The 24343-nt window shown below is 43.1% G+C and overlaps 1 protein-coding gene across 2 annotated transcripts; it reads left to right on the top strand.

Moving 5' to 3' along the window:
• The first annotated feature begins 1630 nt into the window (after nucleotides 1-1630).
• lingo1b (leucine rich repeat and Ig domain containing 1b) lies at nucleotides 1631-22984 on the top strand. 2 transcript variants are annotated; one of them, XM_062549897.1, is made up of 3 exons: nucleotides 1631-1728; nucleotides 2827-2961; nucleotides 19942-22984. In XM_062549897.1, the coding sequence occupies exons 2-3, from the start codon at nucleotides 2950-2952 to the stop codon at nucleotides 21799-21801; spliced, it is 1872 nt and encodes a 623-aa protein (XP_062405881.1). In that variant the 5' UTR covers nucleotides 1631-1728; nucleotides 2827-2949; the 3' UTR covers nucleotides 21802-22984. The 2 variants fall into 2 exon arrangements, with proteins under 2 accessions (XP_062405881.1, XP_062405880.1); XM_062549896.1 differs by lacking the exon at nucleotides 1631-1728 and having other exon boundaries at nucleotides 2706-2961.
• Nucleotides 22985-24343: the final 1359 nt, after the last annotated feature.

Here is a 24343-nt window from a genome sequence, read left to right as displayed (position 1 = left end):
AGGAGCACAACAAGTAGTCCCAGCTAGAGGCCGGCTGTCAAGACTCTGATGATTTTCTCCATCTGAATTTCAACAGTCATAGAGCAGTTAGTCCCTGTAGATGAACAGAGGAGATGACAGATTTTCAACGTCAGAAAATGAATCTTACAGTTTTTCATTGCAGGCTGATGACAAGGCTGAAGCTAAGCTGAAGCAAAAGGTGTAATTTGCAGGTGTCTGAGAGTGAAAATGTAAGCCGTCAGGACTGTGAACAGGGACAGTATAATGACTGAGTGTCTTACTCTGAAATGTGACTAACATCACCTGTTCAGATTTGTTGCACAAATAGTTCCTGCATATTTGGGCGTTGTTATTTGTACTGACGACAATGGGTTGTTCAGGCAATCAGTTAGCATTGGAATTACCATGGCCACCTACTGGCCGACATATGTTTCAAGGGGATGAGGACTCTATTGGGAGGAAAAAACAACACCATTTTGATTGGTCAATGGAACGGGAATATCTCAGGAGAATACACATGACTTTATTACTGGAGAAAATGCTAAGAAGGTAATTGAAACCAGATTGCCTTGAATCTTGAAACTTGTGTGCTAGTGGACACAAGATTAAGACTGTCTGCAGGTGCTGCTGCATAATTCATGGCTTTGTAAGACTCGCTTGAAGTGTTCTCTTTCCTGTCTGCCAAATCCCTCTGTTTGCATCTGCGGCCATTACAAATGAATGTGCCTCCTGAGTATTTTTATTTAACACCCTACAACAACATGCCACGTTGGGCAACTAATAGCAGAGGCATCCGCAATATGATTTTATCGGGCAGGCAAGGAGCAGGGAAGGACAAAGCTCCCCAAGACACATAAGACATACCCCGAGGAAGGGCTTTGGCCCCAAACATCACATGTGCTGGTTGAAAAAAAGAACATTAACTTAGTTTGAGAGCAGGATCTAGCCTGTGGACTCTATACTTCTCCATTTGTTTCACTTATTTTTCCATCCAGTATCTAAGATGAAGTTGTGCCACGGATGTGCATGTCTTTTGGACTTTTACACAGAACACATAGTCCACACATTCATGCTTGCCAGCACACTATGCAAAATGCCTGGACTTACATTGCAGCAATTTTGAACTCGCAAATTAAATTCGCTGGAAATCCAGCCATGCCTAACAGATATAGCGCGGGCCTTTGATGTGAGGTCTTGGTCGATCCAGTCATTTCCCACCTGCTGCCACAGTCTCTGCCTGTGGCACATCTAAGTGAGGGAAGCAAAATGCCAATGTCTCAGAGAGCGCCCCGCGCTCTCAGCACCCACATAATGAGGCCAGTCATGCCAATGTAAATCCATATCCCGTCCCTGTAAAACCCTGCAGGGCTCGCCTCAATAGGCACTTCACAATAAGGAAGTACAAAAATAAATAAGAAAAGGGAGGGGAAAAAAGGCATAAAGTTGAATTTGAAGTGAAGAAGTGTTGTTTATTCACAGAGCTGTTTGTTTGTTGATATCCATCTGTCATTTCGTCTGCTACTATGCTACTTGTTCTTCCTATCTCTGTCGCCTGTACAAGCCTCTCCTCCTCTCTCCTCAACACCTGGCTGTTTGTTTTCCGCTCACACAGTAATCTCACTGATCTGTCTTGCTTGTCATTTCCGTGGAGGTGCGCTGGCTGGCATCCGGCTCGTTATTTAGAATTGCCGTGAAGTTGGACGGGGATTAAGCGAGGATGACGGCGCGGTGAGAAAATCCCCATCGAGTGACCTTGCACAGAATTTACTTGCTCCGGGTGTCATCTCGCAAGTCTTCCACTTGCTACCTTGTCATACCAGCCCCCATCACCATGCTACATCTCTGCTCCACCCTCCTCACCCCCCCTCCTTCCCCTTCCCCTTCCTCTCTCTCTCTCTCTCTCTCTCTCTCTCTCTCTCTCTCTTTCCCCCTCTTCCTCTCTGTTTTTTTTTCTCTCTGACTGCTGTTTATTCTCTCTGCCTGTTTACCTCTTTGACTCATCCGTTTGTCACATTACAGCAAGGCACTCTTTTGATGATGGCTGTGTTTTGCATTTTGCATAATAGGGAAGCATTAATCACCATGTGCTGACAGTCTGATGGGGGTGTCTGGGTCTGAATCGAGTGAGTGCGGCGCGGCGCGGCGCGGCACTGCTCTCCTCCATCACCCTCTCCCCCGCCGGCTCCTTCACACGTCTCTCTTTTCGCACCATTTTTCCCTCACTCCCTTTCTCTTCCAGCCGCCCCGGCTCCGTACAGGGGGAATTGAATTTCATTAGTTCCATCGGCCCTGTTTTTGGCATTGTGCAGCCGTCTCTCTCTCTCTCTCTCTCTGTCTCTCTCTTTCTCTCTCTTTCTCTCGCCCAGCCCCTCGTTCCTCTCTCTCTCCCTCTGTCTCCTGCTCCCTCAATTTCTCCCTCACTCTCTCCTTCCCTCGTTCTCCTTTCTGCCTGGCAGTCTTGAAAATGCTCCCCCTCATCTTTGCCCCCACCCCTCCTCTATATCTCCCTCTCACCCTCTCCCTCGCTCTCTCCCGCTCGCTCTCCTTCTCCCTCGCTCTAGCTCTCCCTCTCTCTCTCCCTCTCTCTCTCTCTCTCTCTCTCTCCCTGCTGCAGCTCCTCCTCCACCTTGCACTGTGGCGGCTCCTCCCTCTCCATCTTTCCTCCCCACTCTCTGCCTCTGTCTCCTAGGTACAGCATGTATGTGCGCCTATCTGAGCGTGTGTGCCTGTGTTTACATGCCATCTTTTTATCTGAAGCCCGAATGCCCGCATCTAGAGGACCTGCACCTTCCGGCGCTCCGTTCTAAATGGTTCCTGTGTCTGTAGGGGCTCCTCGTTTCCCTATGACTGTCTTCAAAGGCCTTAGAATCTCTCTCCAGCACTCAAAGGCAATTTGGATTTAACACCGATTGTGGCAGCATGGAATAGCCTCACGTTTGGATTCTCTGCATGACGATTGTGGTAAGGACAGTCTTACCTTCTGATTGGGGATAGGCACGGCAGTGGTGGGATAACGTACTCAGATGAGAGTCGAGAATTGTCAAGGGAGAAATCTATGTCTGAGAGGGAGACAGAGAGGGTTCACATTCAGTAGGAGAAAATGCTGAATAATGGTGCTCAATACATATTACATATTAGATTCAACATTACCTGACTCAAAGTCGGCTTCTGTAGGGTGTCCATGCTTGAATACAAATGCCCACTGTGTAAGGGCATGTGTGTGTGAGCGTGTGTGTGTGTGTGTGTGTATGTATGTATGAGCGTGACTTTATATGTGTGTGTGTGTGTGTGTGTGTGACAGAGAGAGTTTATGTGTGTGTGTGTGTGTGTGTGTGTGTGTGTGTGTGTGTGTGTGTGTGTGTGTGTGTGTGTGTGTGTACGTACGTACGTACGTGTGTGTGTGTGTGTGTGTGTGTGTGTGTGCTTGTGTGTGTGTTCAGGCTGTCATCCTCAAGAATATTTCCCAAGAACCTACAGTACTGTAGATTAAAAACATTTCATGAGATGATCTATGTCATCATCTTCAAAATGGCATCTGTCTGATTTCATGAGGAGTGATCAGAATGTCTCTCAACTGAGGTATACACTTAACAGATGTTTATTATGCATGTGTTTGTGATCCACTTTAAAATAACATTGCTGCATTGCATGGGTTTGACGCTTCCGTCTCTCCTAATATAGAGCAAGATGCTACAAAATATATTCCAAATTTCTGTGTCAATCATTGAATTACTCGCCTGCATTTCCTGCTCATTGTAACATGTTCTAACATGCTCAGACCTGTCAACTGTTATGTCCATGTTTGTGCTTTCACATCTGTGGTGCATCAGATGTATCAGCAAGACATATATCAGGGTTAAGATGTCTAAAATTAGACATCAGGTATTCCACAAAACCAAACAGGTACAAAGCTTGCAGAGATCAATCCTTTGCCCTATTTTATATATTTTTGTTTCTTTTGTCTATATGTACTTTTGCTTCCTCACAACTCTGGCATGCTGTCACACACTACATAACAGTCTGTGCGCTGCCATGCTATTGTCTGTTTTGTCAGTGCTTTGTCTGTGATATTTTTTGTTGATATTATTTGCATTCAGGAAAGATTTAGCTTGGGTGGTAACCGATATTGTCCTGTTACAATACTGACGCTTGGTATCTCCAACAACATTGCACCCAAGATCTAACATGATAAGATGCTGCTACAAGATAACGCTCCTCTCGTGGCACAATAGTGCACTATACGCTCGTCCATATGCACACTCCAACCGTAGATGCTCTCGCTGTAGGAACTTTACTCCTCCCAAATTGCTTTCTCTTTTATTGTTCCTCTAGACAAAAACCTTCCCAAAAATAGACAAATGAGCTTGCCCTCTCTGCTCCCCATGCAGCCCATTTTTGTAAAACTCGTTCGGGTCCGTTTCTCGGGGAGATAAGGGCCGAATAAGACCAAGCCTTGTCATGTTGCATGGACTCACGAGAATAGACTGGAGGCGAACTGGGCCTCACTATGGAGGCTTGCAGGAAATCAGAGGATATCAGCGTAATGGCTCATTTCTGTCACACAAAATGAGCGACTGTTTCCAATGGCCGGCACATGGCACAGGGAGGCACAGAGGGTGCCACTGTGAGGGGAGCCACGGTGGCATATCAGACACGGAGCACTCAATCTTGCCTCCCACAAATGTATTCAGAAGGTCACAGTGTCACTACACTGCCGCAGACTCCCCATTAAAATTTCATAAAAACAGCTTTATGTAAAATATGAGACAGACATGTAAGAGGGATGGAAGTGTCTCTCCCCTGACCATTGCTCTTCATCTTTCTGGATCTGTAGGGTGAGCCTTTTTAGAATAAAATAGCACAGGGAGGGGGAGGACCATTTTTGAGTTTTTTTGGGGCAAGTTTTGTGCTCGCTCTTAAATATTCCCCCCCAATTAGTATAAATTGAGCCATTTATGTGCGCACCAGGAAAGAAAGCAGATGCTGAAACACACTGAATGGGATGTTATTGATAAAAATGAATGTGCTGTCATTTGCATACAAGTCTTTGGTCTTTCACTCGTGTTGGCTTTATATGGGAGCCCCTGCAGTTATTGTCACAGGAGCTCGGCCAGCCTGACATTCCTTATAGGATTACATTTACTCATTTCTCCCTTTTTTTTCAATTAACCCCCAAACAAAGATCCCAGTGTGCTTAGGAGGGGAAAATGTTTGAATAATTAGCAGCTTAGCCCTCTGGTTGCGGTGAATTTTGAGCGAATCTCTGGAGTGTTAATGAGAGAAGAGGAACACTTCATGGAATTATTATTAGACCTTGTCAGAGAGCTGAGAGACAGACTCGGGTGGAACGGGTACCAATTAGACCGTGCACGGCTAGCAATCGGACTCACTGTACTGAATGCTAATTCAGCAAAACCCATCTGAAAGGCTACACATTGTACCACTTTCCATATCTAATGAACGACTATGAGGCTGATGTCTCACATAGGTGCGCTGAAAGTGTCTCATCAGCTCGACCAAGGGCTTGTGCAAGTGGGTGCATGTCTGTGAAATGGTCCTCCTGACCCAAGCATATTTAAATGCAGACTTTGCACAGTAATCCACAGACATTAAGTCACAGGACTGGGCAGTAATGTGCAGCCACTGTCTCACTGGTTGAGAAGGGAGGCTACGGTCACTCTCTCTCTCTCTCTCTCTCTCTCTCTCTCTGGCCAACCCTGCTCCATGTCTGCACTGTGTCAGATCTCCGCCTAATCCAATCTGATCCGATGCAAGTCCATCTGGGAGTATCAGTTTCACGGTGTAGCATGTTTAATCTGATGTGTGCGTATACGTTTGGAAATCTCTATATTCATTCAATGTTATATATCTATTAGCTAATACAAGGAAAGTAGCCCAGAGACTTGAGTGAGAGTCGTCTACACCTCAGAGAGAGTGTTTTGATTGATGAATTGATGATATGCAGAAATGCAATCCTGGTGGTGCTTTGCCATTCAAGTCACCATATCCATTGCAGGCCATGGCGAGCTAAACACGTGTTAAACACTTTAACTCTTCTCCCATGGAACATTTACAAATGTCATTATTACTCCCTAGATGGACTGAATGACCCTAGTGTTAACATCAATTATGTTCACGATCTGTCATGAGGTTTACAACAATTCAAGATGCAATTATGGAGGCCTATATGAGAATAAGGAACCTTTCTTAGGCATACCCTTTTGAAACACTAGCAATATTGATTTTGCCTTGTCTTTGGTGACTTTTTTGTCCTCTACATGTGTCAGAACTGCTCTAAGCATTTCTACATCAAGGTGTATGCTAGGTGCTTTTGTGAACTGTTCTATTTTTCTGCTCATGAAAACTTGAGCTTTGATCCCAAGCTTTGTGTAGTCAAAAGAAAGATCAAAAGGGCCACGCTACAGAGTCTATACAAAACACACAAAATAAAAAGAATAGTTTCTGTGTCACAATGCAGTGCTGTCGAAAAAAGAAAACAATCACTCTTCACCTCGTTCAGTTCCTGTAATTATCTCCAAACGTGACGCTGAACATTAAGTAAGTTAGCATGTGGAGCATTCAAGACTAATGAGCAGGGCAGAACATCTAATTATTGATTTGACCGTCACTGATAAAACGTGAACCACAGATAAAGAAATTGCTACTTCCAAGAGGCAAAATGTGTTTCCTTGCTGATAAGGCATGACTAAGAGCTAGTTCATAAATGTAGTTGGGTTTAGCAGTATTTGTTGGCTAATTGTTTGTTGTGAAAATGATAAATAAATGGTAGCAACAAGAAATCCCATGGATATAAAAATCAGTGCCTCGTGCAGTCTTCTAAATGAAACAAAATACTCTATGCTTAACATTGTCGAAGCATAGATTTCATAGTTGGTTCATAACCATCTCAATGATGCAAGGGCTTGAATACCAGGCTACTATATTCACTGTTATTCAATATAGTCACTAGTACTGCTTACTCAATCCAACATTTCTGTCCCAAAATCTTAGAGCACTACAACATTTTCTGACTGATTTGTTATGTTTGTTTGGAACTCAGCCCTAAACTGTGTATACACTTTTACACATTTATGTATTCCTTGGCTCGAGGCAGTCACTTTATGTGATCAAATAAGAAGCTCTTCTCCCTAAAAGGTTTGTTTCCATAGATCACATCAAAGAACCAGAGATTGGCTAAACAACACTGACAATTATCATGTTTCATTTTCACATTATTTAGAACGGCAATTCTGCAGATTAAGTTTTTTTTAAAAAAAAACTGACAATTGGACAGTTCACTCTGTTCTCTAGAAGACTGTCAAAACAGAGTTATTGAGATATTACATTATTAAGTAATATCAATTGAGTAAGTGAGAAATATTGATCAATATTATAGAATATAATATTAATATATCAATATTAAGAAATGTTAGTAAACATATTCATTGTCACATTCATTGTTTTTTCATATCTTTCCAATTATTGAACATTACAGCGATGAAGTTGCATTATAGATGCTCCAAATCGAATGGTTGGTAAATGTACTGTAGTAATTCTCTAACATGCATGTAGTAACCTGATATCACAGGCATAGGCCAGTGATTGTTTTCTGTGATATTCGTTATACATTGTTGTACATGTCTAACCTACCCAGCAAGCCACCCAGGTTTAACCATCTGGCCAGTTGCACATACAAACGAATGCAGACCAGATTTCAAAGGATTTTCATTACATTTTGTAAATATTTTGGTCTGCAGAAAGAACACCCTCAGGTTGCTTATTACTAATTCAACACCTCAGTTCACAGAAGATGTCATATCCTTCTGCCATGATAGCATACCCCACAAATCATACAAAGTAATTTTTTGTGATTAAGTTCACATTCCTATGTTCCTGAGGAGTATATGGTGAAACAATTGTAGGTTGAAAATTAAAATTGAGAACTAATGTATGATGGGACAAACTACCAACAGTCAACTACCTCTAGAAGATATAAATTGATATCAAAGTTCCCTGCATTTCCACATTTTTGGCAACAAGCAGTACACATATTTGCAATTTATAACAACATTTCTTCAACATCTGACACACACCACATCTAAAGGCAGAGGATGGAAGAAATCATAGTTAGACTGAATACTGATGACGAAGCTTTGCTTTGCTTTTCCATTTCAACTCCCAAGTACAGTCCCAGAGAACTGCAGGAATGAAAAAGCCCTCAAAGTATTGCAGAGGGTTTGTAGCTCGTCAATGCTGTACTACCAAGTCAGTGTTGAGCCATTGTGTCTGTGGTCTAATACTGCTGACAGGCGTTCTTCTCTTGTTCTCCTGTTCTTCCTGCCAGCCGTGCAGCAGCAGAACCTTCTAATTTCCTGCATTTCGTGCACCTTTTGATTGCCAGCTGCGCGGTCCCTTTGGAGAGCCAGCGTCAGTATTGAACTGTGATGTTTGAAGTGAAAGCACTGTATGGCTTGGAGCATTCGACTGGCAAGAGTGTGAAATGTGAGAACAGTATCTTTTCAGACCATCGCAGCTGACATGTTTACAACATGCCAGAGAAGAGCAAATATTTACATTCAGGAAGGCTGGCTCATGGTAGACTGCACATCTCCTTAAAGATTTTTTTTTTCTCTTACCGTGATGTATTCACGTTGGGTGCTGAGCCAGAGGGGAGGAGGGGTGAGGAATCTGAGTCCGGTTACACACAAATGGCGCTCAGGTCAGGCATTTTTATGCTCCATAAAATCTCTATGAACAAATGAAAAATAAGTGATGGAGGATGCAGCGGCCCAAACAAATATTTCTATTACACCCTTCAGAAAAATCAATCAGTAGCTCCCCGGACACTAAATTTGCAGGTGGGCGACTGCAGTGTTGCTTTAATTTATGAGTGGGGTCAGATAATGCATGGCTAACAGGGAGGCTGAGGGACAGCAGCCCACCAGGGCACTGTGCTCAAGGTTACCACCAGAGATGGGGGAGAGGGAGCCATCCTGATGAAATGAGCTCTGTGGGTTGAATTACATTTTTTTCCTGTTCTGTTTGAGGGGACGGATATCACACTGAGTGTTCAAACTGATATGCAGTGCAACATGAAATAAAAATCAATCAAGCAATATTTTACGTGCCGGTGTCAAATAGCAATCAATTATGCATGCGTGTTCCAGTATCTCAGTTATTTTTTTTTCTTTCCTACTGTTACTGTCGTGACATTTTTTTAAGAGGGTTGTGAGGTTGGCACATTTAAAGGTCTCACATTAGTCATAGGCTCCTTGCTTTTTACAAGTTTGCTTGGAACACAAATGCAACTGTTTTCTTACAATGGGAGTGCTAAATGATTTGCGCTAGTCTTAAGATAGACCAGCATGTGCTTAAGTGCTACATAAGGGACCGAGGCCTCTGGTGTGGAGGCCTCCTCCATCTTTTTGGGACCCCCATGTTGTCCTCCCTGCAGGTAATCTATTTCAGCTCACACACAGGAGCGAAGGCAGCCATCTCCAGTGATTATTATGCTCCCCATTTGAATTAACAATATTCCATGCATGCATTGTTAGCATTTTAAAGATGGAGGTGCCGGGTGCTGATAGCCTCCAGAAAAGAGGGGCACTGGATGATATATACTGAGGGAGCCACAGAGCATGAGCCTCCACTAATGAGTAGACTGTCTGGCATCTGCAGCAGAGCAGACGCAGCGCTGAGACAAACCAGAGGAGGGTTGTGTGGGGAGGAATATGGTGATTGTGGATGAAAAGCGCCTTATCTGTCATCCCAATCACGGTATTGATCTGGAATGCTAATCTCGCACCGGGGTGTTTTGTGACAAATCACGCACTGCATCTCACACGATGGATAAACATGTGATGTCGGAGTGGAAGGCAGCACACACGAGTGTATGTTAATGACTTGGTGCATATGCTATCAGCATATGTAACCGGGTCATGTATAGAGTTTATTTCATTTCATTTACAGTCATGGTTGAAATTGTTGGCACCCCATGCTAAAGTTGACTAAAAAGAGGAATATAAAATCATCTTTTGGAAATTGATTTTAAGTAATAAAATTAGGAAAAATCCAACCTTTAAGGACACACCAATTTTCTTTGTGAATGAATAATGTATCATAAATAAATAAATGTTCTTCCCAAAATACTGGGGTCAAAAATATTGGCACCCTTATACCCTATGGGAATTTAACACATAAGGTTAGGCAGTTTTTTATTTTTAAAGGCCACTTATTTCATGGATCCAGGATACTATGCATCCTGATAAAGTTCCCTTGGTCTTAAGAACTAAAATTGACCCACATCATCACACACCCTTCACCATACTTAGAGATAGACATGGTGTTTTGTTCAGTTTTGTTCAGTTAGCCTATTAGCTTGTTTGATTTGCATTGAGTTCAATGAGCATCAAACAGGCTAATAGGGTGCAAATAGCATCTGCCTTATACATTATTCATTCACAAAGAAAATTGGTGTCCTTAAAGGTTGGATTTTTCCTAATTTTATTAGTTAAGCCATTAAAATTTCCAAAAGATGATTTGATATTCCTCTTTTTAGTCAACTTTAGCATGGGTGCCAACAATTTCAACCATGACTGTATATTCATTTGCAAGTTTTAATAGTGCATGACTATTGGTCCTACCAAACTCTCATACATTTCATAATGTACAGAGAGTCTGGCCACTTTCCTTTGCCAAGCCTTAACTTCCTTGAAGGCAGGTACTCTGTTGAAGTTTAAAGCTATTGGATCTTCCCAGAGCCACTGGATCTGCCATACCCAATCGCTAACGTTAAGTTGTGACGTATGTAGCGTGCACAACCTCAACTACTCCCTCTGTTCGCTGATTGGGCCAGCAAATTTTGGCTAGTAAAAACCCGCTAGTATACTGCAGACCCAGATGACGTACTGAAGGGATTGGGAAATTAAAATTGAGCGGAAGTACGTTGGGAAGCGGAGTCAGGCTAGTGCATGGCTCCTTTTAATGCCAGACTTTTAACTACATTGATGTCATGATGTAGTTCTCATATGGGTTTTGTAGTGATTTAGTTGTAGAGGTAGCCTACTCTGGAAATCCAGAGTTCTTGCGAGAGCACAATCTGAATTGTGTCTGCAAGATACTCTGGCAACGAGCAATGATCGATGTTACGTTTTACGACGACAACGCTGCATCATTCATGTCAGTAAACATTGGTTGTAGTGTTATCCAATTGCGTGCAGTGAGATTTTCAAAGGCATGCTTGGTGCCTCCCTTCGAGTTGGGCCATTACAGTATTCGTGGCCAGACCCTTAATCTGAAAGATTTCCAGGGTTTGGATTTTCCAGGCTATTACAAAGGAGCGGGAATGTTGTGGATGAGGCAAGGCTGCCGGTCAGTCGCTTAGCCACCACATTTGGGCCAGTGACGCCCAGATTGACAGCTGGGCCAGTCCATCAGAAGTGCACAGCATTAACTTGAAATTCAAGGAATGAAAAATTGCTGCTAAAATTGACCCTCAAAATCCAATTCCGATTAACTGAAATGCTAGGCTGGGTGAACCCGGCCTGAACTTCCGGGGAATTTCAATTTAGCCCGGAAGCTCAGGCTGGATACCAGCAGATCTGTCTTCTCTGTTTCACTGCCAGAATCTTTGGCTCCAATCAGAAACGGCTATACTCTAGTCCTGGCACGCTATTGGCCGGTGACGTGACGATAACGAAACTTAAGCAGCAACGAAACGAAAGCAGCAGCTGCTGTCGCTTCTGTTTTGGAAGATGTTAAAGGCAAGTTTTCTTTGAAAACAGAACAAAAACTTTCCCTGGAACAGTTCATACAGCAGATCGAAGACGTTTTTGCGATTCTACCGACCGGCTTTGGTAGGCTAAAAGTTTAATTTACCAACTAGCCCCGCTCGTGGCAATTGCGTACGGAGTCATTTGAACAATGCCCATGATCACGCCTCTTTTGCAGTAGAATCAAAGTGTAGTCTCAGTACAGCCTCAGTCTTAAAAGATTGAGCTTAGTATGGTGAAAACCAGACTAGAAGAATAGAATAGAATAGATACTTTTTTGATCCTGTGAGGGAAATTCAGTTCTCTGCATTTAACCCACACAGCACACAGTGAACACACAGTGAGGTGAATCACACAACCCAGAGCAGTGAGCTGCCTGCCCAACCAGCGGCGCTCGGGGAGCAGTGAGGGGTTAGGTGCAGAGCCATAGAAAGAGAGAGTTGCGACACTCTCTGATGTTGCCGCCACGATCAAAAGTTCCAAAAAAACCTGTGCTGAATGGTTGAGTCGCAGGAGGGTGGTATGTACTTCTGATGCTGGAAGGTGTAATCAATTTACTCATTGACTACTGACCAAGAGATTGGCTGTAAACAGTTCCAAAAGCCCCATAACGAGGAAATAACCTGGAAAAAGCGCTGCCATTTTTTCCTATGGAGGTCTATGGGAGTGTCGCCACTTTGTTTTATCTACCACTCTGGTTAGGTGCCTTACTCAAGGGCACTTCAGCCGTGGACTGGTCGGGGATCGAACCGGCAACCCTCAGGTTCCAAGCCCAAAGCCCTAACAAGTAGGCCACGGCTGCTCCCAAATACAAAAATACAAAAATACAAAATGAGCCTAGACAAACGACTTGCCGGAGGCTCTTGCCACTCGACTGTTGCGTAGAATAAAAAGTGAGTTAAATAAAGCTAACAAAACATAGCTTCTAGACCAGGCAAAGCGTGAGCTTGTAGCCTGTATTCAGTATATTGACCAGACCAATACCTAGGCATCGGACATGTAATCTGTCTAAGATCAGTGTTACCCTACAGTCACATTAGCTTGATAGTTTCAAAGAAGAAGCAAAGAAGCTACTGTATAGCCCCCATGTTATTCAAAACACTGCTTGTGCTACATTTGTGCCAGTTTGTACCGTAAAAATTGTCTTTTTGCTGTTAAGGGTTTTAAGTAATTAAACTACATATTCTGGCCAGTGACGTTACTCAGCTTTCCATACTTCCGTTCAAATTTCCCCAAAATAGTCTCAATCGTTTGTGCTACATTGTGCTGATGTGTGCCATAACACATTTGTAACATTTGTGCTAGGCCTACTGTTTTTTTTTATCCATTCCAGTTTATTTGTTACATGAGTGACACCCAGCCCCCCAATGTCCAAATCTTCCCGAAATGGTCTCAATTCTTTGTACTAGGTTTGCGCTGATTTGTGCCATTAAAAGAAACATTTGTGCTATGATGTTTTTCGTGTGACGTCACCTGTCCCATCATTGTCCAAACCTCCCCTAAATGGTCTCAATCGTTTGTGCTATGTTTGTGCTGATTTTGATCAGACATTCACCTTATTAAACATTCTCTGGCAAAGTGCATGCTGTGTGTAATGCGAAGTCCCCTTTAACGTGTGATATTGCTTCATGTGGATAGTGTCAAGCAGTGAAGTGAAGCAGCATATTCACGTCACATGAGGCAGACAGAAGAGGGGCGCTGATTGCTCTGTTGGTAGCCTAGTATTTCTGTCCCTCTGAAAACTGTGTTAAATGGTATGTTTAGCCAGAAGGGAGATGTTAGATGTCACGTTAGGCTATTATAGAAGCTTTAAAAGGATGTTTGCGGATATTTGGCAGACATTTGAATGTAAAAAATAGTGGCCCATCTTAATTCTCACTGTTGACCCTGTTGAAAACTTCTGGCTATACCACTGAATGGAAATTTGGGAAATCTTTGTGAAAATTGTGTGTAAGTTGCATACTGTATTTGCTGAAATGACTGCATATCACATGTGAGTGTATACTTAATAATGCTTGACAGATGGGTTTGTTTATTAAAGAATGTCTGTAGATTTGGCATCACATCAGCTTCAGCTTCAAGTCTACATACTTGTAAGTTAGCTCTTTTAATGCAATGCTGTTCTGTTTGTTACGAGAGTAGAGGTTATGAAATGTACAAGGAACCTGGAGATGCAAGGCAGTGTGTATGAAGCTGTGAGTCTTTCTTTTACTCCATGTTCAGGCATGCTGTACATTTATTTTCTAGCCTGGATATCACCAGACCCAGCTCAATCTTTAGAGATTGAGCATTAGTCTGGGGTGTATTTCTACTGCACAACAGGCATGATCATAGTTCAAACTAGAAAATGTAATTCCATGGAAGGAATTACCATTGCATGACAAATGCAAAAAGGTTGCTTTTGTATTAGGCCTATTGTTAAAAAGACAACACAGAAGAATAGAATAACAATAACCCAATTACAATTCCACTCACTGAAATTACTTGGAAAGTCACATTTAAAAAGTGATTTATGAAAATGCATCAAAATTGTGGATATAGGCTATTTTGGAAAATAGCTCTTCATTTATTAGAATTTAAAAGACTGAAATGAAGTTGCCTACTTAAAACGAGTTGCAAGAGCTGACACTTTAGTAGCCTACAGTGACGACTGGTAGGATAGCTTACATAGCCTTCATATCTACACTAATGCAGGTTAAAAGTTAGGCCATAGGCTATAGATTTAGACACCATTGGAATACGGAATACAATCTCAAACAGCGCCAATCAATCAACGATGATGCAGCAACAGTAGGATATCTAGCAAAAGTAACGTTAGCTTACAGTAGGATATTTTATGTAGGCTACACTGTACACATTACAGGATGAGCTAGTATGTTCTTCGAAGTGTTTCCAGGTGTGTGATGTCCTAATAGGAATGTACAATAAGCTGTTAACAAAGGTTTTAAATTTGTGAATGATTCCGAAAGCTTTACATGATTGCCTGGCTGGCAAGTCCTTATAGCTATAACCATAACGACTAGCTTGCTAACAAACAAACGTGAAAATTATAGCAATGCAGTTTGTACTAGAAACGACTGTGATAAGAAGGCTTGAACCTAAATGGTGCAACTAGTTGCTTGTAGCCTAACTTGCTAGTAACTTGCTTGTCGTTATCTAAATACAGTGTTTACGTTGACGTTAGGTTAGATTGTCTTTAACTGTTGATAACGTTACCGAGAGCAAACCGGTTAGCCTACTGTAACATAAACAAATCAAGTAGCCTAAGGAGTAGCTGCTAGCAGGAGACAAGACGATAACGTCCTGGTTTACACTACAGCAGTGGCATGGTCTAATGTTTTCATAGCTGTAGCCTGGTGCAGCGGACGGTGGCATTTGGATCAAAGATCCTTGATTACAGACAGCTGAGCACTGACGTAACAATTAAACTTTGCCGCCAAAGGGTCTCAACGTTAAGTCTATGGGATTTTTGAACTCTTTTATCGTAAATATCTCAAAAAGTATAAAGTTCACAAATGTGAAAAATACATTTAACAAATCTCCGTTACAAGACCTGTGTAGGAGTGTTTGAATGACGTTAAACGGTTCAGTGGTTTTAGAGCCTTTGATCGTTGATTTTGGTCGGAAGAAGAATAACTATAATTTTAAGAAGAACAGTGATAACAGTACATTGCATTGACATGCAATGTAATGACTGTAGCTTGGGTAGTCCTTCAACCAATCAGTGGGTAAGCCAGTTTGTGATTGGTCCCCGCAAATTTGGAACGGAAGCAGAAGAGATTAATGTGCAGGTTTCCAGCCTAAGCTGCAAACCCAAATAAAATATTGTTAAGGCGGAGCAAGATACAGTACTTTATCATAGTTCATGTCTAAGGGCGGTGAAATTGGGATGGAGCACTCTGCATAAAGTGGTGTGTCGTGGATGTATGAATGGGCATCATCAGGTCCCTTTCCACAGGTGTATAAAATCAAGCGCCTTGATTATCAATTCAGACTGCCTGGTGCTTGATTAATACACCTGTGAAAAGGGACCTGATGAAATAAATCCATGTTCCACCTGCAAATAATGCTCTTTCAAGCCTTCTATTGACATGATTAATTCTAATATGGAAAAAACACACAAAGCATGCAAGTATATGTTGCAACCGGCCAACAGCAGCAGAATAAATAACAAGGACACAAGTCGATTTTATCCAGACTGGAATGCTCAAAAATGCTAAAAATGTACCTGAAATGGCTTGAGGGTCATGAAATCCTGCCCAAAATTCACATTCCTAACTCTATCGTCGCTACCTCTACTCTGCATAAAAGGGGATTCGGGTTGTTGGAAGTAGCTTCTGATGAGGTATCTTGCTCCGCCTTAACAATCTGCCCAAATCCAATCGCCTGCAGATCGAGCTGGGTTTACCCAGTGTATGTAATTTCATTTTCGAGCTTGATGTCTGGTGTACTAATTTGTTTGAACTGTCGGTGCTTTATGTCATTAGTATCATCACTACCATTTTGTACAATTAGCTTTATACTGATTTTGCATTACTTTTTTTAGGCTGTATGTTGTAATGTGAGTTAGCTTAGATGTGCGCTAGTGAAACAACTGGTTAAAATGTTAAAATATCTTCTACTGGACATACAGATAGAGAGACAGAGGTGAAAACCTTTTCTTTATTTTGTATATTTTTTTCTACTAGAACAAATGTAAAGCTACAGAGCTTAACTTGTACTTTTGTGTCATCTCTAAAACGAATCCCCCCCCCATTCTGTCCTATAAAGAACCCTAAATATATCTTTGTTGGTTTTGTGTGCCGTATCCCCTGGCAACTCATACATCACATATACATTTGCATATTATGCTTTACTGTAAGCACACAATGGCTGTTGTTTGAGCACAGGTTGGGTTTGTTGGGGAAGTCCCTTGTGGGTCGGTTTTGATTAGATTAGTATGGTCTTGATTGCGTCTGGATCACAGAGGCCAAGTGCATTCTTCAACTTCAGAGAGCAGCTGGCCAAATATTGAAAACAGGCCTGGGATAGTGATAGACTGTCTATTGTTCAATGGTCACCACTTAAACTCTGCTGAATCTACATTGTGCACTGGAGTACTGCATGATGGTGCTGAAATGTGTCTGTTCAGAAATAGGCCAAAATGAATTTACTGAAATGATGGCCCACCTCTCTCTGCTTTTAGTCCACCACTCAGAGGGCAGGAAAAGTATTCTGTCTTGGAAGCAGGCAATCAGGACTACCTAGGGGGCACTGCAATCAATGCCAGAGAATCGCCTGCCATTAGTTACCCTTATAAACCAGCTGATGTCTATCCAACCTCACTCAGCAATCCATTCTGAGAGATGCATAGCACCTATACTTCCACTCTGAGGTGAAAAGACGGGCTTGGAGAAATGATTACTCCTTTGTTCTGTCTCATGCCAGATATGTAAATTGTGGAGGCTTTTCGAGGATTGGAGAATTGGAGGTGGGTGTTAGTTCAGGGGGAGATTATGGATTACATGCTCTCGGTTTTCTCTTCGTGAAATCTTGGACTGTTTCGAACAGCTCGTTTTTGATCCAGCCCAAACCGACCTTAATAGATTAAAGCGTCATGACAGAGGGGATGTGAGTTTATACAATCGCAAGCTGAAATGGTTGAAACAGGTCTATAGGAGTTTGGAGCATCTTCAATGACACCACTTTGTCACTGGCGCTTTGATGTGAAATGTCTCCAGTATGCTGCAAGCCTCCGCTGCCCTGTTTTACCTTTTCAAAAGATGTATTCACACACACACACACACACACACACATACACACACAAAAAAAACAGCTAGTGAAATGTTACCACTTGAAACTGTAGTGAAAATGGCGACAACTGAAATATGTTTGTGTGGTGAACTGAAAATGTGATCAATGGCCCACAGATCAGTAGTGAAAGACGCAGAACAGTCAGATGGTTGCCGATATTGTATTGGGCTGTTTTTTTTACATGTGCCCAAATCAAATTATTTTATTCTGCTGATACAGTCCATTAGAACTCACATGGGATAATTCCCCTTAATTGAATTGTAATGAGTCTCACAGCAAAGACAAATGTGGGATCATTTTGTGCTCATAGCCTAACAGATGTTTTATCAAATTCATGTACTTCTTGAAAAACAAACAAATACATGGGTATGAAATGGTTGATCTGACTGTGAAAAGCTAAAAAGCCTTCAGGTCTACCTTTTAGATGATAGTTATTAAATAATGGAAACAAATGGCTCCAATAACATATAGACCATTGCAATGAGAGCCATCCATCTTGCTTTCCCTCCCATGTTGTTATGATTCGCCATGGTCTCATAGGTGTGATCCCGTGCGTGGCGTGCATACTACGTGACTGTACCTGAGCTCAGAGGAGATGGCTTATGAATTCATTATGACTTTGACATCCTTCCCTTTTTACGTCATCATGACCCTCTTTCCATCTGCCGCACAGGTAGAGTCATTTGACTGGAGCTGCTCAGACGTCTCCGTGAGCTGCCGTCGCCACTTGGCCCTAATTCATGTCGATTTAGTGACTGACACAGGTGGGAGTGCTGATTACATTACAAAATTTGGAGTTGTGAGGACGCAGACAGACAGGCAGGCAGGCAAGCACGGTTTCATCCATCAGAAGAGGCACTGTGCAGCTCTGGCACAGAGGCTGTCTCCCTCTCTCTCTCTCTCTCTCTCATTCTCTGCGTCCCTCTCTCCTTTGAAGCAATAAAATGGCTGAGATGAAGTAGAGGGTATTGCAGCAGCTCAAAGCTGGCCAGGTGGTCATGCCGCTGTGTTCAGGTCTTGTTCAACTTGGCTTTTGCAGATTTCAGCCAGTGAGAGTCATGCCAGCTGCAGTCTCCCAGCTTGGTGCTGCTTTTTTTTAATGCACAGTTATCGTGCAATTCTCTGGATATGGAAACGTGTGGTGAAGTGGTATCGAAAACAAGTCCATAGTACCTGGTACTCTTGATAAAATGTCAAAGACCGTTAGTCAGGATGAGAGACAATAATCAATGATGCAATTAATTGCAACCTCATCAGTAAAAAACCCTGTTCTTTCAGTGTTCTAAAAATGTATCATCATGATGCCTGAAAACAAAAAAACAAACATTTAATGTTTTTAGAAGAAATGCATCTGCCTTTAAGAGAGTTCAAAGGTGCTCAATCCTGTTGTCTTCATGTTTCAATAGGTCGTTATTTCATTCAAAGGTTATATTGACAGCTACATGATAAATCCTTTCCTTCTGTTTTTCTGGCATCAGGTTACTGCTCTGTCTGGCCCAAGCTGATAGTTTCCATCTCAGGTTGTGTTAAATAAATGGCCAGTTGACCTGAGGATAACAACAGGACGACTGGAACATTAAAGTGCATACTTAACTATGTTTACTGAGCACACTAGATATTCTGTCTGAAAGTTAAATGGTGGTGATACAACAATAAGATATTTAAAACAAAGAAGACAACTGCTTACATACTGATATTGGAAAAATGCATTGGTATTATAGACACGTTGACACTGTAAAGAGTCTTCCAAGCCCCTTGCATTAAGTGACAGATGGATAAATGGTCTGGTAGAGAGATAGTGATAGATGAAGTTTTACTGTCAACATCAGAGCAAGCAAACACAATGCTAAGGTACTTGACAAAGTATTGAAGTTGACACTTCTTGAGGTTTGAGACTCCTTACAGGAGATGATTCACTGTACATTGCAGTAACAGTGGGCACAACCCCAGACAGGAAGAGCTTGCTTTTTCACATGACTGCACTCCCCTCCGAACGGTGGTGGAATGTCAGCTTCGCCACTAACTGTTAAGGAAAATATCTATTTTACTGTCAAAGCGTCATAACACTTTCCACCTGAGGAAAAGATTTTGTTGGACATTTTATGAATAGAGGAATGGAGGACATCTTATTTCCTCTTCCCCAGAAGAAGTGTTTTGGTGTGTAGTTGTGTACAAGCATTGTGTAAATAATTGATCTCTGTTTTTAAATATTGTAGAGTTTGATTAGTTCTCTTTCTTTCATTTCTTACTTGTGGTTGCAATATAGAACATGAGAAGTGAACAGTGTAGACTGTGGCGTGTGCATAATAAGAAAACAATATTTTGAATATTCTCTTCAGATGTGTGCGTGACAAGACATCTCTTCTGTCCGTCTCAGCAGGTAACCAATAGGATGGTGGCGGGGGAGGCAGGCGGGCCCAACTACCTGGTGGCGTGCTGGCAGCCCATCCTGCTCCTGATGCTGGGCACCGTGCTCTCGGGCTCTGCCACCGGCTGCCCGTCGCGCTGCGAGTGCAACGGCCAGGAGCGCTCGGTCGTCTGCCACCGCCGGAAGCTGACCGCTCTCCCCGAGGGCGTCCCCATGGAGACGCGACTGTTAGACCTCAGCAAAAACCGCCTGAAGACCATCAACCCCGAGGAGTTCGTCAGCTACCCGCACCTGGAGGAGCTGCAGCTGAACGAGAACATCATCTCCGTCATCGAGCCGGGAGCCTTCGCCAATCTCTACGGCTTGCGGACGTTGGGCCTGCGCAACAATAAGCTCAAGCTCATCCAGCTGGGGGTCTTTACGGGATTAAGCAACCTGACCCACCTGGACATCAGCGAGAACAAGATCGTCATCCTGCTGGACTACATGTTCCAGGACCTGTACAACCTCAAGTCGCTGGAGGTGGGCGACAACGACCTGGTGTTCATCTCGCACCGCGCCTTCCACGGCCTGAGCGGCCTGGAGCAGCTGACCATCGAGAAGTGCAACCTGACCGCGCTGCCCAAAGAGGCCTTGAGCCACGTCCACAACCTGCTGACGCTCCGGCTGCGCCACCTCAACATCAACGCCATCGGGGATTACTCGTTCCGGAGACTCTATCGGCTCCAGGTGCTGGAGATCGTGCACTGGCCTCTCCTGGACACCATGACCGCCAAGTCCCTCTACGGGCTTAACATCACCACCTTGTCCATCACCCACTGCAATCTCACGGCCGTCCCTTACCAAGCTATCCGCCACCTGGTGTACCTCCGCACCCTCAATTTGTCGTTCAACCCGATTCACACGATCGAGGGGAACCTGCTGCACCACTTGCTCAGGCTCCAGGCCTTCCACTTAGTCGGGGGCAGACTGGCTGCCATCGAGCCTTACTCCTTCAGAGGGCTCAACTATCTCAAAGTTCTCAACGTGTCAAGCAATAACCTCAGCACTTTAGAGGAGTCCGCCTTTCACTCGGTCGGCAACCTGGAGACGCTGGCGCTCCACGACAACCCTTTGGCCTGCGACTGCCGCCTCCTGTGGGTGTTCCGTCGCCGCTGGAGGCTCAACTTCAATCGCCAGCAGCCCGCGTGCGCCTCGCCCGAGTCCGTGCAGGGCAAGGAGTTCAAGGACTTCCCCGACATCCTGCCGCCCCACTACTACACCTGCCTCAAGTCCAAGATCCGGGAGCGCAAGGCCCAGCACAAGTTCGTGGACGAGGGCACCACGGTCAATTTCGCGTGCCAGGCCGACGGCGATCCCGTCCCGGTGATCATCTGGCAGACGCCGCGGAAGCAGTTCGTCACCGTCAAAACGATCGGGCGACTCAGCGTCTCCGCAGACGGCACCCTGGAGGTGCGCTACGCCCAGATCCAAGACAATGGCACGTACACGTGCATCGCCAGCAACGCGGGGGGAAACGACACCCGCCTCGCCCATCTGCATGTGCAGAGCTACTCCCCCAACTGGCCCCATCAGCCGAATAAAACATTCGCCTTCATCTCCAATCAGCCCAGCGACAGTGGCGCCAACGCCACCCGAGGAATAGTGCCCTTCCCGTTCGACGTGAAAACTCTGATCATCGCCACCACCATGGGATTTATCTCGTTCCTCGGCGTCGTGCTCTTTTGTCTCGTTCTCCTCTTCCTCTGGAGCAGAGGGAAAGGCAACGCCAAGCCAAACATCGAGATTGAGTATGTACCTAGGAAGACAGATGCGGGTGAGAGCAGCCCGACCGAGGGGCCCCGTAAAATCAATATGAAAATGATGTAAGAACAAAGTGATAGGTGAATGAACAGTCTATTTGAAAGCCATGGGGCTGGTTATGTGTCGAACCTATTAGAGATATAAATATCTTTGGGGGAAAAAATAAGCCAACTTCTCAGTGTTTTAAAGATTTCCATCAACGGGTTCCTAACAGTGCACACCTGGATGGGATTACTGGAACCCGAGTCTGTGTGGATTTGTATGGGCAATAGATTGTTTCAAACTGAATACAATTCACTTTCCTTTCTGTGTGAGCCAGAACTCAAAAGGCAGATTGTTATTGGGGTCTGTTCTTTTGTCTGTGTTTTCTTGTACATTGTTATTTCTATGTACATAGGGCAATGCACTTGTTGTATGCTAATGTTAAAAAGATGTTCATGGGTTGGTGAGCCTATTAGCGTGCATGTATTGTATAAGCACAGGTCAAATACATGCCAACACAAAAGATGACACCACCATAAAATCTCCATTGTGATTTCGGTGACAATTTACATTACATGGCCCTTATTACACTGTTACAGTGCCAGTCAGTGCAATGCAACATGCTAGTAGTCAATGTGAAACAGCACATTGAACCTTTGTAGTCACACATCAGAACCCAACATCCCAAAACTGTAACTGTACAGTATTAGTGGCCTGTCACTTATAACTGATCATTACTTAATATATTACACTGTAACAAGGGCTATATAATGTAAACTGTGACCATGATTTGTTTAAAGAAAATGAGACAACTACATTACAAATATTTGAAATATAAAAAATATGCTTGACAATCATATTATAAAGGTCAAGTGTTAAATGCTTAAAAAAAAGTTCCATGCCAAGTTATTACTGACTTATTGACATCCGCTTAAACAAATTTGGCCAGATGTAGCTTTTTGGTTCTTAAGGCTACAAAGCAGAGGTACATACTTGGTAGCCATAATGTGAAGGGCACATCTGGTGATACAAAAGCATTCAAGTCTCTATTTATGAGTTGGTATACTCTGCCTTTTCTTTCTCCCTTGTTTTCAGCATAACTAACAAACATTGTAAAACAGGGTTTTGTATTTGTTGAGAACTGTCTTGTGCTGTTCTTGGTTTCACAAGCCATGGATAACTCTGGGGGAAGAGTGTTTATCAAACCTTGAAATGCCATCCTCACTGATTTTGGGATATAAAAAATGTACAACATTAAAATGGTAAGCTTTTATAAAATGTTGATTTTTTTTTCTCTTCTACCCTGCATACAAAAGTGTGTCCAATAAGATGTAAATGAATAAATGGAACTCACCGTAGCTTAAAGCAGTAACCCACTGAATGCTGACAGAACTCTCAGAACATAAGAGTTTTTGTATCATTAGCATAATGTCTTAATTAATCATTTGGTTAGGGTTTTTGCCATTTCGCAAAGCAAAGCCATTAAGTTCTGTACTTTTTACCAATATTTTTTTTAAATTTATGCAGCAACCTGCTGTGATTTATATTGGTTGACAAGTGTGATGTATGTCTGCCGGTTCAGGACTTTAGTTATTGACTCCCTATTGTTTACAGAGAGCCCTGAGTGTGGAATTCTTTTTATCTCTCATGGCTTTAACAAACAGATGTTGGCGACATTCCCAGACAAGCACACGACAGGGCCGATGAGGAAACGTTCAAATATAAATAGCAAATTGTGACAGATAGACAGCAAAATCAGCCTCCTATTACCTTTAAGGATCCCTGCGTAGTGACTTTTGGGCCCAGATAGGAATAGAAATAATGAACCTATTTTAAACATGTTATGGGATATCAAATCTTGATTGTGTAACACTCTGTCTCTCCACCTTGTTTCCTGAGGATGACTCACAAAGTGGTGGGTGTGTGTGTGTGTGTGTGTGTGTGTGTGTGTAAGTGGTGCTGCCTAACCCACGTGTGCTTTTTAAAATAAAGATCAAGAGACTGGCGGCGCAGAATGGGACTGAGACAGGAAGTGGAGCGCCTAGATGCAGGGTATTGACTAACTGGGGTGATGAGGCACCAAACATGGCTGAATAAAACATGCCATGCTGATATTTGACAACAAGTCTGACCTACAATTTGAAACAGTGGATCTCTTTTTCTAATGCGCTAAAGGGGACTGTTCCTCCAAAGTGACCTTCATGCTGTTGTCTCAGTTGAACAAGAGAAAAAAAACACAATTTTTCTCATCTTGTGTCAGGTCCCACTGCCAGTATTTTTAGACTTCACTGTTGCCAAAATGTCCGCTGTACCCATTCAATTTACAGCTTCCCAATTATGCTGATGGAGTTCAATAAAACACTTTGATATATGATGGTGTTTGTTGGCTAAAAGGCCTGATCAAATATATCCCATTAGGTTCACTGGGATGGAACATTGCCTGATTAAATTCGTAGCTTAGTGTAATAATGAAATGCATATTTTTCTCTACAAATGTGGAGGAATGAGGTATTAAGTATTAAGTATGACAGTCACTCTCATTGCCAAGCACAGCTCAGCACTTTGAGTGTAGACATAATTGCTGCTGCAAAGCATACAGCCCTTCTGCAGCACGGGCATGGTACAA

This window comes from Sardina pilchardus, chromosome 11 (assembly GCF_963854185.1).
Source record: "Sardina pilchardus chromosome 11, fSarPil1.1, whole genome shotgun sequence".
Classification (NCBI taxonomy): Eukaryota; Metazoa; Chordata; class Actinopteri; order Clupeiformes; family Clupeidae; genus Sardina; species Sardina pilchardus.
The sequence above is the reverse complement of the archived record's forward strand: the minus strand, read 5'-3'. Positions and strand labels throughout refer to the sequence as shown.